Source organism: Lissotriton vulgaris, chromosome 3_2 (assembly GCF_964263255.1).
Source record: "Lissotriton vulgaris chromosome 3_2, aLisVul1.2, whole genome shotgun sequence".
NCBI classification, from domain to species: Eukaryota; Metazoa; Chordata; class Amphibia; order Caudata; family Salamandridae; genus Lissotriton; species Lissotriton vulgaris.
In genome coordinates, this window is record NC_141690.1 from 232,449,046 (window position 1) to 232,466,397 (window position 17,352).

Genomic DNA, 17,352 nt, shown 5'->3' on the forward strand with positions numbered 1-17,352 from the left:
GTAGACTATGAGCGACACACCTTTCACTCCGCCAGGCAAGGAAAGGACGAGCCCATGAGTGCCTTCATGGTGCGTCTGCGGAGGCTAGCCAAGTACTGTGAATTCGATTCTTTCTCCACTGACGATGCTATCAAATCTCAAATAATAGACGGATGCCATTCGGATCAACTTAGGAGACGACTACTGAGAAAACCACACGGATTGGACGACATAGAGGAGATGACACGAGCCTATGACCAGGCAGAGAAGTACGCCGCTGTCATGGAAACGGAAAACAAAGGGAGTCATGAACAGGCACGGCGTGTTCACGCCCGGAATGACAGTCGAAGACACTCCAGAGACAAACAATGGAGGTCGCACGCATCGTCACGTCAAGAGCAATCAAGCTATCAACGTCAAGAACCATGGAGGAAGGAGAGACGACAGGAAAGAGTGAGAAAATGCTACCGATGTGGGTATGATTTCCCTCATGCGGGCAGTTGCCCGGCCTCGGGCCAGAGATGTCGAAAATGTGGTCGCACTAATCATTTCGAAGCAATGTGCGGGGAGTACCACAAGGAGCAACGAAGTAGCCATTCAGGTGCTACACAATCCGACACCCGAAGCAGAGCTCCAAGAGTGTCGCGGTCTGACACCCGAAGACATCATGCGCGAGCTGTCCAAGATCAGACGGAGTGGTCCCCTGAATCGTCACACTCCAGCAGGGAGTCACGCCGGTCTCGGTGGGAGAGGAGGTCGCCGTCCAGAGAATCCAGACCCTCATCCCGAGACTCTGTTTATACCATTGAATACTTGAACTTAGCAGCAGACCCGGACCAACTTAAGAGATACCCTCGGCTGGACATCAAAGTCGGAAATCACGACTCAAAGTTTGTACTAGACTCTGGTGCCTCTCTAAATTACATTCCAGTTACTGAATACGAGAGAATGAACCCACGACCCCCCTTGACATTCGCACCTGTGAGAGTCTACACGTGGATGGCTAAGAAGCCCCTTCCTTGTCTAGGGAAATTTTCTACGACACTTACACACGACGGCACAACCATATCAGCAGTCATCCATGTCATCAAGGGCCCTGAAGCAGACTGCCTTCTGAGTCTACCAACTGCTGAACGACTTCACCTGGTGGAAATTCTCTTTAAAGTCAGCGACATCCGAGACGTGACCCGCCTATTTCCCAGGTTGTTTCAAGGTTTGGGCAAGCTGAGAGACTGTCAAGTACGGCTTCATATCAACGAACAAGTCAGGCCTGTAGCCCAACACCCTCGACGAGTTCCATTTCACCTACAGGCCGCTGTGGAGGAAGAACTACAAGATCTATTGGCTGCGGACATCATCGAACGCACTGATGGCCCGACTCCATGGGTTTCGCCGGTCGTCATTGTTCCCAAAAAGGGCACGGCCAACAAAGTCAGGCTCTGCGTGGACATGCGGTTGCCCAACACTGCAATAGAACGAGAGCGGCACCCGGGGCCTCACTTGAGCGACATGATCGCAGCATTGAACGGAGCCACTGTGTTTTCCAAATTGGATTTAAACAAAGGTTATCATCAACTGGAATTGGAAGTAGGGTCCAGGTACATCACTACTTTTGCAACCCACATGGGGTTGTTCAGATACAAAAGACTGAGCTTCGGTGTGTCCTCGGCAGCTGAGATCTTTCAGGAAATGATCCGGCAAGTCATTCAAAATATTCCAAACACGTTCAACTATAGCGATGACATTCTTGTCTATGGTTCTGATGTCAGAGAACATGACATTGCACTCAATCGTGTCTGCCATGCCTTAGTAGCAGCAAACTTAACTCTGAACAAAGAGAAATGTGAGTTCCACCAGGCTACGCTGAAATTTTTTGGTCACATCTTCTCGGGTGCTGGCATGAAACCTGACCCCGACAAAATAATGACTCTTAACAACACTAAGAGTCCCCAAGACCTCAGCGATCTCAGATCGTTCCTGGGAATGGCCAGCTATTGTGCTCGCTACATTAAGGACTACGCTACTATCAGCCACCCCCTCCGCTTGCTAACCAAGCAGGGTCAATCGTTTGAATGGACTCCCCAATGTGAGCTGGCATTCAAAGAAATCAAGAAAGCAGTTGAATCGGCAAATCACTTGTCATATTTCAACCCAAAACGGAAAACGGAGATAACTGTCGATGCGAGTCCGGTGGGACTAGGAGCAATCCTGGCACAATATGAAAATGACTCGGATCAACGCCGCATCATTGCCTACGCGAGTCGTAGTCTGACTGAGCCGGAACGAGCCTACTCCCAACCTGAAAAGGAAAGCCTAGCCGTGGTATGGGCATGTGAACATTTTCATGTCTTTATCTATGGGAAGCATTTCACCTTAATCACCGATCATCAAGCCCTCATCTCAATCTATGGAAATCCAAGATCCAAAATGCCCCCAAGGATTGAAAGGTGGGGTCTTCGGTTGCAGGAATATACCTTCACCATACTTCACAAACCAGGGAAGTCGGAAAATCCAGCGGATTATATGTCCCGGCATCCTCTCCCATCATCAGCTTCCAAATCCTCCATTGCGGAAGAGTACATTCACTTTGTAACGGATCAAGCCCTCCCTCCAGCTATCCCCATGGAGACCATTCGGGAGATGACAGCTAAGGACGTCATATTGCAGAGAGTCCTTCACAAAATCCGCAACAATCGATGGAAACATGATCCTCAAGACAGTGTAACCGATTCATCAACTCAACGTGAACTACAAGCCTTCAGACATGTGAGTGGTGAGCTCTCTGTCACGACTGATGGTATAGTGCTGCGTGATCAGAGGGTCGTGATTCCTACTCAACTGAGGCAGGGAGTGGTCGCTCTTGCACATGAGGGACATCGAGGTATAGTATCGACCAAACGAGCACTAAGGGAGCGAGTGTGGTTTCCGTTCCTTGATCAACTAGTGGAAGCCACCCTGAAAGATTGTCATCCCTGCCAACTCACCAGCAAGAGTGATCCTCCCGCTCCCCTACACATGACCAACCTGCCTGCTGGCGTGTGGCAAGAAATCGCCATAGACTTTTATGGACCTTTGTCGTCCGGCAAATATGTGCTGGCCATCATTGATGAGTATTCCAGGTACCCCATTGCCTGTTTTGTATCGTCCACGAACACTGCCAGTACTCTCAAAGTTCTTGATGAAGTCTTTGCAGCATGGGGAGTTCCCAAGGTCGTCAAATCAGACAACGGCCCCCCTTTCAACGGAAGCGACTTTGCTGCCTTTGCGAAACACCTTGACTTTCATCATCGCAGGATCACGCCTCTCTGGCCACAGGCAAATGGGACAATTGAGAGGTTCATGGCCACTCTTAAAAAGACCTTCCAACATGCCACCGTGGAAGGGAAAGACTTACAAACAGCACTCAATGAGGTTCTTCGAGCTTATCGCACAACTCCTCATGCCACGACTGGCCAATGCCCAGCGACCCTCATGCTGGGACGTCCAATGAGGAATCGCATTCCCACATGGGATGGAGCCCTGGGAGCGTCATCATCTGAGATGGACTCGCGGGAGATGAGAGCCACTGATGAGCGCAACAAAAGGAAAATGAAGACCTATGCCGACAACAGGAGGAGAGCACGGTCATTATCATTAAGTGAAGGGGACAATGTCATCGTCAAGCAGGAGATGCAGAAAAAGACCGACTGTCCATTCAAGGATGAACCGCTGGTTGTCACCCGAAGAAAAGGGACTATGGTAACTGCGGAGTCTGAGCAGCGGCGAGTTACGAGAAATATCTCGCACTTCAAGAAACTGCCAATAGACACCTCGAGAACCATGACGAGTGATCTAACCAATCCCCAAGTTGAGGAAACACAATCAAATGATCAAGAGAACATTGCTCCAATCCCTGATGCAGTGAGCACTGATGGTCCGAGAGTCCGGTCGCCTCGACCTCATCGGGACATACGTCCACCCAAGAGACTGATCGCGGAGATGGACTAAGAAGTCAGTATATTCTGTTTTGTTCTGTTACAAAAGGGGGAGATGTTATATTGTTTGCACACTAGTAGTTGGGCGTGGGAGGAGCGAGGGGGCGAGAGGAAGAGGAGGAGTAGAGGCAGGATATGGGCAGTTAGAGCAGGGACAGAGGACGAAGAAGACACAGCAAATAAAGCTCTGTTGGCAAGTATCCCAAGTGTCTGTCTTCATTGTAGCTGGACGCTACACACCCGACAGAGCACCGCAGGACATTGCAGCTCTAAAGTAGAACTCATTCACGTTTAATGTTTTCATTCCGAATGAGGAGCCCGTTCCAAAAAGCATTGGAACCAGATCACATTATGGGAGTAATGGTTTCAGCGCAAGTGCTCCAAATGTTGTAGCCAATCAAAGGCAGCGGCCGTGTGTGCTTAATGGAGCATTGCCTGCCCTATATTAAATAGCAATGAGCGCTTGCCAGCCTGCCTGTACTCCTAGTTAGCCTAACATGATTTATTAGAGAAAAGCAGAAAGAAATTTATGGGAAGTGGCAGAAGGCGCAGGCCAGGAAAAGTGGATACAGGAGATGTCAGGACATGGGGAGGAGAGGCTGCAGAAACAAATGCACTGGCGACAAGGCTCTACTGAGCAGGGCACAATAACCAGCCCTGCGCGAACTTTGATAGTACCATGCTTTAAGGGACAGTTACAGCCTGAAGTGAGACACTAGGCTATGAGCACTACTGATGCGGCATGCAGATCTTACGAATTCCTAGCCAGATGCTCTCTGCTGTGTATGGACTTAAAAAAGCAATGGTTATTTGTGATTTTTTTTAAAAATGTTAATACTACCACTGCGGACAAATCATGGCTCATTTGGGATCGTATTATGCAAAAATTGAACATTAAGACCATCTTCCAATGGAAACAAAGCCAGTTGAACCCGTTCAGTTAATCAAAGTATGATACCACATACGTTCCTCTTTATGCAACACTTCAGATTTAAGTATTAATGATCTTGTAATACTTAGTTAATACCATGCTACAAAATTTGTATTTAGAGGGGAGGAGCAGGTGTATCACAGTCAACTTATGAACAGAATTTAGTGGATGAACGCAGTGAGCAAAACAGGTACAAGTTGCAGTTAGACCAAACAGTCCTTATCAGAAAGTAGGACAGTTATTAATACAGTGTAAGTTTATCTTTTGCATTCTGTGGGGGATTAGCATCAACCCAGAATTGTAGTACCAATGGATGACTGCTCTCTACATTTCACGATGCCTAAAAAGGACCACATACCTTCAGGTATTGCTGGATCATGGCCAGTTTCAGCCTCTTTGTCGTCTCCGATTCGTCCTGGTCATCTTTGATGCGTTTGCGCACAACATCTCGCGTGAATACACCCACGCTATTCTGGCTCTCAGCATTAACTGGTTTACCATTCTGGAAGAATTCCTGTGTCAGGGAATAGACCTGGAAGACAGAACAGGGAAAATATATATTGGAATGCAGCAACCACCCAGATACCAGCACGGAAACTCAGGGACATGGTGGGGCCATACGTTGTTAAATGAAAATGTGCATTTATTTTATTCCGATAATGCATTTCAATAAGAAAGAAAATTTTGTAGAGCACTTGAGAACAAGTCAATGATTGAGAACATCATGTAAGGGTGCAGGTGGAGGAGGGACGAAGAAAACACAATCACAGCCTAGAAAACAGAAGTGTCGATCCTTTTGACACTGAGGGGCTTGGTCAGGTTATTCTAGTTTTCGGTCGAGTAAGGTGGGGGGGTGATTGTAGCAAACATCCCTTCAAGTTGGAGGAGAAAAGGGAAGAGCCTTAAACTCTGAAGGCACCACTAACTGAGCACCAGCTGGTGAGAAAACAAAAATCAGTAGCTCCGAGAAAGGGGTAAACATTATGTCAACTAAGATGCAGGAAGGATGGAGGATGGGGGACATTGGGTTGGATTTATTACCCAAATCACCAAAGAGTGACTGTTCACCTTGAAGGGTTTCACGGCAGTAAAGAACAATAATTGGGCACAAGATGAGTCCGGTTATCTGAAGCAAAACACTGAAAAGGTTGTAATTGCTTTGATAGACAAATCACTTTTCACAGCTCGAATGTGAAAAGAAGGCTCATTTCAGGCCTTGGGATTTACGTAAGAGCCGGATTCAAAGTAAGCGTGACAAGTGATAAGTACTTGTGTGATGATGAAATGCATGGGATCAGAGAGGGGGCTTGAGGTGTAACAAGAGGCGTGCAGTCTAAAGGACTGTTGTACTTCTAGGCTAAGGTGAGAAATTTCCAAAAGCAATTGATGCAGATGAAGAGGCAGCCTGCTCGGATCTACCAGGCTGGGCTAATTTCATTTTTATGACTGATGCAACAACAAAATAAGCAATTTATCAATGACAGAAGGTTGGTTTAACGTAATTATTGTACCCCAAGATCTGGATTAAAGTAACATTCTCTCTCTTTACATTTGAGAAACTTAAAAACTTTTGCTCTATATTATATTTTGGAGTGCTTCCTCCGAACAGATTTGTGGAAGGCATGATATTATGTTTATATATTAATAAAGTGCTCAAATACCTTTGCAAGAGTCCTAGGGCTAAAATGAAGTATACATCAGATTAAAGGGATAGGAGCACAGTAAACTCTACTGTGTACTCAACCAGGGGCGTATTATGCATGGTGATTGTTTGCACCCTTTCAAAGGTGCGCCATGCACAAACAATGACAATGCGCCCCTTTATGGTGAATGCGCTGCCCCCAGGGCCGCAGCGAACCCACGTTACCCCGGGGGCACCGCATTCAGGTGAAAACGCGGATGGGCTGCCTGCAGCTGCTCCGTGTTTTCACAGTGCAGGCGGCAACCTGCCTGCACCTTTATAGGGGATTAGAGATCCCCTTGCAGTCTGTGACTGCACCTTATGCAAGAGGATTTCTCCAGGGTCCATGGGACCCCCTTTCTCCCCTCCAGAGGACTGCTCTCAGGGGGAGCACTCACCGTGGGACACTTTCTAGGCGGCGCACTGTGAGTGCGCTCTCCGAGAGCTTCTTTGCCTGTGCGCCTGCAATATGGTGCGGGCGCAGAGGGAAAGCAATTCCCTCATTTGCTTAGGGCATGCCCCTATGCAAATGAGAAAACGCCCCCTGATGGTAGCGCTGGGGTACTGTAATACAGCCCGGTTGGTAACAGATTGCATGCTTTGAACAATGTAATCAGGGACTTGTTCCATCATTTAGCAGCTAATTCTGAGAAAGACCTGCATCAGATACACACGATGCAACCTTGGTATCACCAATTGAAACTCATCAGTAGAACGAAGATTGCGACTAGGAACATAACAAGTAATTCATCCTAAGATTAATAGATCCAGTCTTATAAAATGCTCTCGGAACATGACAAAGACTCGAAAATAATCCTTTAAGCACCACTGGAAGCCAATGTAGAGAATCCAGTTAAGTCGAAGCAAAAGTGTGTCGAGATAATCCAAGGGCTAACTTAGCTGTTCCCTTCTGAGTGCATCGAAGCCGTTTCAGCAGCCCTGAACAGGCTTCCAGAAACAGAGAGTTACAATAATCCAGGTGGTCTGGGGTTCGACCAGACGTACAGCAAGTGGTAGAAGTGGGAGGATTTTCCTCAACACCTGGAGGAGCAGAAACAGGTGGAAAATAGAGGACTTACCCATTTGAGACATAGGTCAGACTCAGATAGAAGCCTATAATCTTCATCATATTGATCAGGCATGGAGGATTAGTCCAAGTCAGGGGGCAAGAATCAAATAAATTGGGTGATATTAATTCACAACACCTCAGTTTTGTCAGAATTACATTTGGGTGCATCATGCTTCAGCCAGACAGCAAATCCCAACAGGCATTGATGGAAACTCTTGGGGCGGGGGTGGGGCGAATGGGTGAAATTCAGTCTCCAACTGATCCATGGCTGTGATTCGGTGAGTACCATATGTTTAATTCACAGAGCGGAGGCCGAAACATCTGACTAATTTGAGCAATAGACGGACAAAGATTGCCTTAAATTCCTCCCGACATCTTTTCTTCAATTAAGATTCCCACCACTATAATGCTGACCAGCGGGGATGTGGCCGGCAAATCCAGTAGCACGAAGGCTACAGGCTATCCTTAATCTACTCGATTTTGGAGATCGTCGAGAACCACCAGCAGCACCATGCCAGTCTAAATTTAGACTATAAGGTGTCTAAAATCTCAAATTGCTAGACGAAACCAGCTATCAGGTGGTTACAAAATTTTAAGCGGGAAAGGTTATGTTATGTTATGTTAACGGAGCTTGTATAGCGCATGGCTACCCCAGCAACGGGGCGTCCCAGCGCCAGTGGACAGGCAGCAGTGGTGGAAGGTGAAAGGCTAAGTGTAAGGACAGCCAGAAAATGCCTATAGAGTAGGGCGCCATGGGGCAGACACGCACCACGCAGGCGTCCCCCGCAGGTGGCAGTGAAAGTTGGAAAGAACAGTTTGGGTGGCATTTTTTTCTTCTTTTTTAAGCAGAGAGGCATCAAGGCCTTTAACCGTTTCTCTAGAATGCAGGAGCTATTGCACAAATCCAACAGGTTTTAGCAAACTTCAAGCTGACCACTTTCCATAATTTAAGAGAAATGGGAACCAGAGGAGAGCCAAAAAGGGATGGAGCATGCAATGTTTATGAACTGTTCCAAAGAGCAAATCCAGGTGATCTGGAGAGCAGTATCTACTGAAAGAGGTCCAGTAGGCATGGGGCTCATTCAGAGCCCCATCTCGATCACGCTAGGAAACAAAGAAATGCGCATTGCAATGGTCCATTTCAGGCACTGTGTGGAAGGGGTCAGTGAATTGCATACAGTAAACACATTATATAGACAGGGAGGCCCAAGGTTTTTTTGAGGTGGTGTATATATAGCACAAACTTGACAAAGGTATCAGAGAGCTTTACAGGAGCACAAGTTGAGGTAGACAGCCACATACATTTTTCAGGCACGGGGAGATTAAGTGATTTTCCCAGAATCACAGGATGTTGAGCGTCCCAGCCGAGACTCGAGCCCAGTTCCCCAGCTTTAATGTTGACCGCTCTAGCGGTAAGGCCACATTCTCTCCCCTAAGGGCTAAGCAGCAAAACTGAAATCATTGTTACTTTGTTCAGTTAAAAAAAAACTTGATTTCCGTCAATATAGATCATAACAAACACTTTACTTTGTATGTGCGACATCCTATACCACTGCAATCCTGCTCTTTTGTATTAATCATACACTTTTTAAATCCACACAAAGTTTGTACAATACAGGGATCTTTTCAAAGGCCTGCAGATTAGAGTCCAAATTGAGGCAAATGTATTGTTAGGGCATTAGAGTGATTTGCAAACTCATAACAGCAAAGCAGGAAACAAGACAGAGCCAGTAATGCAGGAAGTGCCAGCAAGAAACTGCATTGGCATGACTCCAAGAACTGGCGCTGGCATGCCTTGGCATTCACATCATGTTCTACTATCTTTCTAAAGGAGTGGGAGATTGCAGGCAGAAACTAAAATTCTAACCTTGCAGTAAGTGGGCAGGAAGGCGAGTGGGAGTGTTTAAAACACTCTGGTGGCTTTTTTTGTTAGTTATATTTGAGCAGACGTGTCCACAGTGCAGTGCACTGGAATGCAAGAAGAGGCGGAAGATGTAGCAAATCAGATATTTGGCGACAGAGTAGACCAACTCTCCAAGAATTGGAGAAAACAATATAAATTGGTCTGAAGAGATATTGTTTCATCTGTAATGCACTATATTTAAAACCTAGGATTTAAAGAGTAGTTTGCGCGATGATCCTTGAATACCCCATTCCGACAAAGAGCAAAGTGAAGGGGACCCCAAGCAGTACCACACGTCTATGGAACTCAATTAAAGGTCGGGATGGCCGAACGCGCTTCACTCTACGGTTCCACAAATTTGGTAAGATTGCACGAGAACCAGGGCAATTCCTAATGAAAAAGCTCACTTTGTCACCTCTTTTGCTAAAAGGAAAAAGGCAGAATTTGTGCTGGAAAAAGTGCTTGCCAATGCAGAACTAATAGAGCAGTTTGAGACCAGTGCAGCTGCTATCTTGTCACAGAATTTAATATCTAATTTTCAGCAAAATGTAGCCTTCAGTTCTGTAGGTTGACCAGCAGCTTTGCCATGCCAAAGTTCCTTCAAAGTGTCCAAAAAGCTGAGACAGCTGCTAAAGGTCATCAATAGCCAGTCTTGGAATCAGATAGCTTAAAAAGTACAACTGTGTAACAAATACTAACCTTTGTTTTAAGGTTATAGCAGTTATTTAGGAGTTTCAACATTTCTTATGAATGGATCGCGCACGGTCAAATTTTCTTTGGTATAAAGTGCACCAATAAATCCGCCTTCCAATATTCTGAATTTCAGAAATTTATCTTGAATTGGGAATTACTAAATTACATGTCACAGGCTTGAATCCAACAACAGAGCCTTCTCGTGCCACTGAACTGCATTAAACGGAAATGGCTGTGCTTTACTGAGCTACTTTTGAAGGACCGGTCTAATGTTTCAAATAACGAAGGTTAAATTCCTCCAGAGCAACTTATGGAGAGCCAAGCTGCAATATTACGAGTTGCACCCATACATTTCTACCGTGAAAAAGTGTTAAAATGTGCTACACGTGGCAGCGTTTCTCTTCTTGGACTGCAATGAGGTTCTTCCCACGTGAGGTTCACGGGCATTCAGGGGTTCACACGGGTGTGCCAGGTTCACTAGTACTAGCATGCCAATGGAAACCAGATTTCAACAGTACGTAGAAACAAAAACAAGAACTGCCCCAAAGCGTTGTCTGTACAAACACACTTTCTTCGAAAAGCTCCAGGTGAACCACCAATAGAAGTACCAGGGAGGGTGCGTGTAAACGCCTTTCCAGAGCTCGCACACCGCTTTCTAAACCAACTGAAAGCAAGCCTTAGACAAATAAACCCCCAATCCAATTCTCTGATGTTGAACCTAAAAAGGCTGAAGAGATCTTAAAATGTACCAGTTTCTAGACAGAAGAAATGTTCTGAAAGTCGTACTTCAATAATTAATACCTAAAATGTCTAACGTCGTTTTGCAAGGTAGGGGCTGGTTTAGAGTTTGGCAAACAGAAGTCTTTGATCAGAGTAACCTGTCCACCAAACTCAGTCTGTCCACCTCAATTAGAGACGGTTTCTCATTGGCTCAATCTACGAAAACCGAACTCAAACTGCACAACAGAGTTGGGGTCGTTAGATGGAAGCCATCACACTGCACACTTGATTTGATGGGGGTTTCTTTGTACTGTTCAGTACTGCTAGGGGACCGAAAAGAAACAACAAGGACCCGCACACACTGAGGTCAAGAGTTTATTTTTCAGAAACACATTTTCAAAGCAGGAGTTAGTATCTGAAAAAGAATAAAGTTCAAAGTTTGGTCATCAAAACAGACAGCAGTCGTTCACCAAACATTTTGTGCCTTGAAAAGAACCACAATGATGGCATTTTCTTTCAAGGTACGTAAATGACTGTTCGGTCAGCGGTCAAGTACATTCGATATATGCACGGTGGACTCTATGTCCTCTGACATCCTACTCTGTCTTTCACTTATAAAATTGGGCCACTAGTGTAGAACCACTTTAAAGGGTGGCCTCAAGTTTCTGGTATTGATATGTGCTTAGTGAGAGTTTAAAAGAGGTGTTGCGGTTGTATTGCTTATTTTTACACAAATTCTAAGGTTTGACACTGTTCTTTGATCATTGATCATTTTACAATTCACCTCTGGTTTGTAGGCTGTGGACACGAGCAATCCATTCCTATATACAACACCCTACATTTAAGTAAACGGCCCAGGACGACACATGTGCTGCCCTTGCCCAACTGTTTGAGTTGAAAGCATTTAAGCGATCACATCACAGGACTTGGGGAACTTGGAACCTCAATATTTGAGACTAACAGGACAATCTCATCAGGTAACCAAGTGTTATAAGGATAAGATCATCAGATTGAGCAGACAGAAGACAAAAACCACAGGGAATTTGCTGGCATTGTGATCCTTTGAGGGTGCTTTAGGCGAGTCTTAAGGTTATCTGAGCGGCTGCTCTGCCACTGGAGAGTAAATTTCCCCGTTCACGACTTTGCTGCTCTGTCGGTTGCCTCTTCGTCCCTAATCCAGCAAAATGAGCTCTTCAAAAAGTACAGAACACTTCTTCACCTGCTGGCACCCAGCCTCACCTAGGCCTACATCAATCTCAACGGTAGTTATATCATCCTAATCCAGATACATCGAGGTGACCAACAGATAGAGGGCCAGATCCATTCCACATTTTCAGGACTATGACATTCATTTTCAATTACACACAATTAATCTTGTTAGGAGTTCTTTCATTAGTCCAGGCTTATTCGTAAAATCAAAAATGGAGCCGTTCCATAACTCACCCAGGGCAGTCCTGGGACGTATGAAAACGAGATGAATACACCAGACACCCCCATTATTCTGGCAAAGTGTATGCACACTTGCACATCCACCAAGTAAAGAAAAAGGCAATGAGGGTTCCAGCAAAGGTCAATGAAATTCAGTAGTGCACCAGCCTTAAGGCAAAGTCACCTAGTATAGACAACAAGACGAGTACTTATTTCGGCGACGCCTCTTTTTGGGACTACGGATGTCTATATATATGTGGATAGTTGTATTCACAAGACACACGATTTGACCGAACAGATGGGAATCCACTATTTGTAAAGTCAGTATTGCAGTTATCAGAAGAATCTGTAGAAGGCGATGAAGAACTTGGGGCTCATGCAGAATTTTGGATACCTTTACTTTGACCATCATTTGCATAATAATTATAGTGCCCTGAAGAAGCCCTGGTCTGGGGCGAAACGCGTTGGTTGCATCTGTATGTATTGAAACTTTCAAGTTCGCAAAGAAAAGGAAAGAACTGAAAAATTCAAGGAATTAAAAAAGGACGTTCAAGCAAAACTAGAAGCTATTGATTACCTCGTCAAAATTATTTCAAACATTGTTTCTTACTGAACGGATTTGACTGTGGTTGTGTTGCCAAATATTGGAGAAAACTTAGGGGAGACGATTTCCACCTTTTTGAAGAAGGATTTTGTGACATTAGCACTTGCAAGCACAAGCAAGCTACTAAAGATTCCAACTCTCCGAAGATACTGTGGTATATGTCACTGCTCAGAGCATCACAAGTGCCACCCAGCTCCCTCAGTGTCCTGCTTCTTTAAGTACATGCTGTTTTGAAGAGTAGACATCTTTATCCTCATTTCTGCCAGTGGATAATCCTTTGGTTGCATTAAGTTCCCTCAGACACACAGCTCCAACAACATTGAACAATGCTTTCCTATGATGGATCAGGACTACCATTTCAGCCCACATCACAAACTTCAACAGGCTTGCCCTGCTCATTAACCCCTGGAAAACAAGCAGATGCCATGACAAATCTAGTTCTCCTGAAAGACAAATCATGTCTCCATTAGTCCTTTCACTTGTGAAAGGCTCCTTCCATCTAGTGGGGAAACACACATTATTGAAAAATCTGCTCAGCTCAAAATACTTGAAAATACCTAAATAATTGTATCTCTAATGTTTCCAACTCGGTTCATGCACATTAACAGGTGCCTCTATCACAGAAGGAGTAAGATCAACTGTTTTTCGTCTAATATTTGAACAATGCTAAGTTAACCAGCAGATGAATTGAGTAATTTGTTTTTGAAACAAAGTTCATGATATGATCCTTCTCCTGTCACTCCAGCAGAATGTTTCATAGCTATATTGCGAAGATTTCCAAGGGCATCACATAAACTCAAGTTATTGAATGCATTGGTACCTATTGGAAAGATCAGCAGGAGGATTTATTTTGCCTGTGACCTTCTGCCAGTGGTTTATGGGATAATAAGTTACGTCCAATTCCGCACAATTTTGTTGAACCTTATACCAGCATTAATAAGAATCATGCTGTGTAGTAGCTAATACCATTAAGAACAAAGCCCCAGATTACGAACATATTAGTTTCCACTCAGTTTTTCACAACTTTTCCCTCCCACAAAACAAGGAAAAAACACACGATGGATGGATATACCAGAGGTTTAGAAATCAGGCCCACCTCGTTGTAGAGATCACTAAATTCTTCAACCAGATCTTTTGGGATCCTCTGGCCACCATTGGTAAGATAGTGAGCAACTCCATTCTTGGAGTAAAGGCTGATGCGACCAGTACTTCTCTCTCCATCAGTTGTCTCTTCAAGTAAGCCATTGTCTTCTGCTAGATGATAGATGGGGTTGCCATTCGAACCATGGATCCACGTAGCTCCCAGTTCAAAAGTAGCGTGATCTAACGAAAGAAATCAATGAAACAGTCATAAGGTTCAATACAAAACACAGTGTACACTTGAACTTGGTATTTATGTTGCTGAAAGCAAACATCACAGGAGGATAGGAGTCTATGAGATAATGTACATCAAGTTACTTTTTTTACACTTATGATTATCATGCAGTTACGTTTAGCACTTTGAACCTTCTGTTTAAAGATGCTGCTAGATTTGGAGATTGGGACAGGTTTTGGTCACACGTCTATTGTGGGCTCATGACCCAGGCTATAGCAAGTCAATAGATTTCATTACAAGACAGGAGGCTACACTATGCATTAATCTTGTAATGCAGTCACAAGCAGCCGCACTACATCATAAAGAAAACAATTCTAGAATGCAGTGATCACGTGGTATAAAAGGCATGAGGAGCAAACAGACTGCCTCTTTTAAATGCAGCTCTAAAGCAGATAAGTTGCTTACACTTTCTTACTCTCATTGTTTGCTCTACTTTTGCTGTATTATGCCATTATTGTCTAATATATTTTTCGATTGTGTTGCTTATACATTTTGTAATTACGCCGACGACACTCAAATTCTGATCCAGATCGACCGTTCAGCGACGGCTTACCTGAGAATGCAAGACATTCTCAAGTTTACCATCAACTGGATGTCGGTTAACTCATTAAAAATAAACCTGGATAAAACTGAATTTCTGGCAGTCGCCACAGCCTCAAATCCATGGAATGACCTGTTCTAGCCAGCCGAATTAGGGCCGTTTCCAGAACCTGCAGTGGCAGTAATAAGCAAAATTGATGCTCGGCTATCTATGACACAGCAGGTGTCGGCCGTGGTGGGCACATGTGTTGGCCTGCTGCGCCAGCTTCGGAAACTATCTTCCTTGCTGTCCTTCTCCACCCTGAGTCTGGCGGTATCCGCCTTGATCCTGGCACGTCTTGACTACGGTAACTCCTTGTATTTTGGGCTACGGAAAAATCTTCTGGGAAGGCTCCAGGTTGTGATGAACGATGTGGCCAGATTAATTTTTGAAAACCCTAGGCAGACCCGAGCAACGCCCTCTGCTGCAGGACTTGCATTGGCTTCCAATTGCTCAGAGAATGAAATTCAAAAGCCTTTGTGTAGCACATAAGGCCATATATGGCTCTGCCCCTAGTTACATCAAAGACCGCCTGGTCAATTACATGCCAAGCAGGGCCCTTCGGTCAGCTGGGGCTTGTAATTTAGTCTGTTCTAGGTTCATTCTTGTGTCTTTGGGCGGTAGAGCCTTTTCTAGTACCATTCCCCAGGCGTGGAACCGCCTACCAGCTGAGCTTCGGAAGGAAGATAATCTACTTCCTTTTAGGAGGAAACTAAAGACTGTGCCTTTTCTTAGAGGCATGGGGGCCTCTGTGAGTCGGTGGCTCCGTGCTCTGCTGGTGGTGTATGTCCGCAGATAGCGCTTAGATACCCCTGGGTGATAACACGGTCTACAAGTGCATAATAACATAACAATAACATACACTGTATTCACTATCTATCTGGTGGACTGTTTAACCAACTCTTATTTAGAGTTTGTGCCTATCCCTGGGTTTGCCCCCAGCCCCTTACCCCCACCCAACCCCACCCCTTCGACTTCCAATCTATGGTTGTCGAGTTTTACCCACCTTTTCCCTCCCCTTCCTCACCGAAGTAGCTTGTTTTTCCTTGGTGGGCCCGCATTCGCTTACGCGTGCCGCACCGCGTTTGCAAGGCGCTGGTGGAAAGGAACCTGGATTCCCTTAAGGCACCTATTGTTGACATAGTTAATTTCCTCTGTGAACAATTTGATAGGGGTCTTAGCTATAGAACCATCAAGTGCTATAGATCAGCTATATCTGCTGGTCATACTCTTGTGAATGGTAAGACGGTTGGTAAAAATGTTATCATTTGCAGAGTTATGAAGAGCATCCGTCTAAGAAGACCCCCTAAACCAAAGTATGATTCTCTTTGGAATGTTTAATTAATCTTAGACCTTTTCAATAGTTGGCCCGATAACACTTTCCTTAACAGAAAATTCCTCTCAATCAAACTTGCTACTCTATTATGTCTTATTTCCTGTCAAAGAGTCTCAGACGTCAAAACTTTAGAGATTTGCAATAGGTCCTATAACATGTTTGGTGTGAAGTTTGAAATTTATACAAGAACTAAAACTATTTTCAATCCTCGCTTTGACTCCTGCCCTAAACTTTGTGTGGTTGATTGTTTAAGAGAGTACGATCACAGAATGTCTCTTCTTCGACCCCCTGATGTCAAACAGTTACTTATTTCCTTTGTTAGACCACATAAAGCTATTTCTTCTACTTCCATTGCTAGATGGGTTAAAACAGCCATGAGTTTAGCAGGTATCGATTCACGTAAATATCAGGCCCACTCTTAGAGGTGCCATGGCCAGCAAATCCCTCTGGTCTGGTGGTTAGTTGGAAGATATTCTTAAAGCTGCTGATTGGTCAAATGCTAACACATTTGCTCGACATTACTGTAAGCCTATAGAACATATGTCTGACGTAGTCTTACAAAGTCTTACAAAGCTACCAACATGCATAAGGTAGCCTCCGTTCTTGTAATGAAATTACAATTCTCCTATTACCATGACTAGAGAATCTGGATTTCATTAAAGACACAGAGGCTCACATTATCCCACGCATCCCTCCTTGGGATATGTTCCTTTATATTTGCTTACTATATTTACAGCTTTGGCTCAATAATCTGTATTACTTTTTTACTATCTTGCTTACAGTTCGAACATATTGATTTATATTTATTGTGATACAAATTTTATTTCTTTTATTTATTTGTTTTTTTTCCAAATTAACGTTTTCCTCCCCCTTTCAGATAATCCTTCTTAATTTTGAGATGATTGGATACTCCTATTAACATGACCAAAGAATCTGGATTTCATTAAAGACACGGAGGCTAACATTATCCCGGCCATCCCTCCTTTGGACGGAGTACTTTTTGCTAGGTTAATTATTCTATGCATTCGATTTTACTGCCTCACCGCTCAAATTTACCACATTTTTTACATTTTCCTCAT

The 17,352-nt window shown here is 44.5% G+C and overlaps 1 protein-coding gene across 3 annotated transcripts in view; it reads right to left on the reverse strand.

The window, feature by feature from the left end:
- Window positions 1-17,352, reverse strand: part of SMOX (spermine oxidase) — a 166,368-nt gene that overhangs the window by 75,735 nt on the left and 73,281 nt on the right. For all 3 annotated transcript variants that reach the window (XM_086964277.1, XM_086964276.1, XM_086964278.1), the window contains exons 3-4: window positions 14,079-14,305; window positions 5,243-5,416 (exon numbers count right to left, since the gene is read on the reverse strand). In XM_086964277.1, the coding sequence (XP_086820403.1) occupies window positions 5,243-5,416; window positions 14,079-14,305 (401 nt within the window). The remainder of the gene's footprint in view (window positions 1-5,242; window positions 5,417-14,078; window positions 14,306-17,352) is intronic.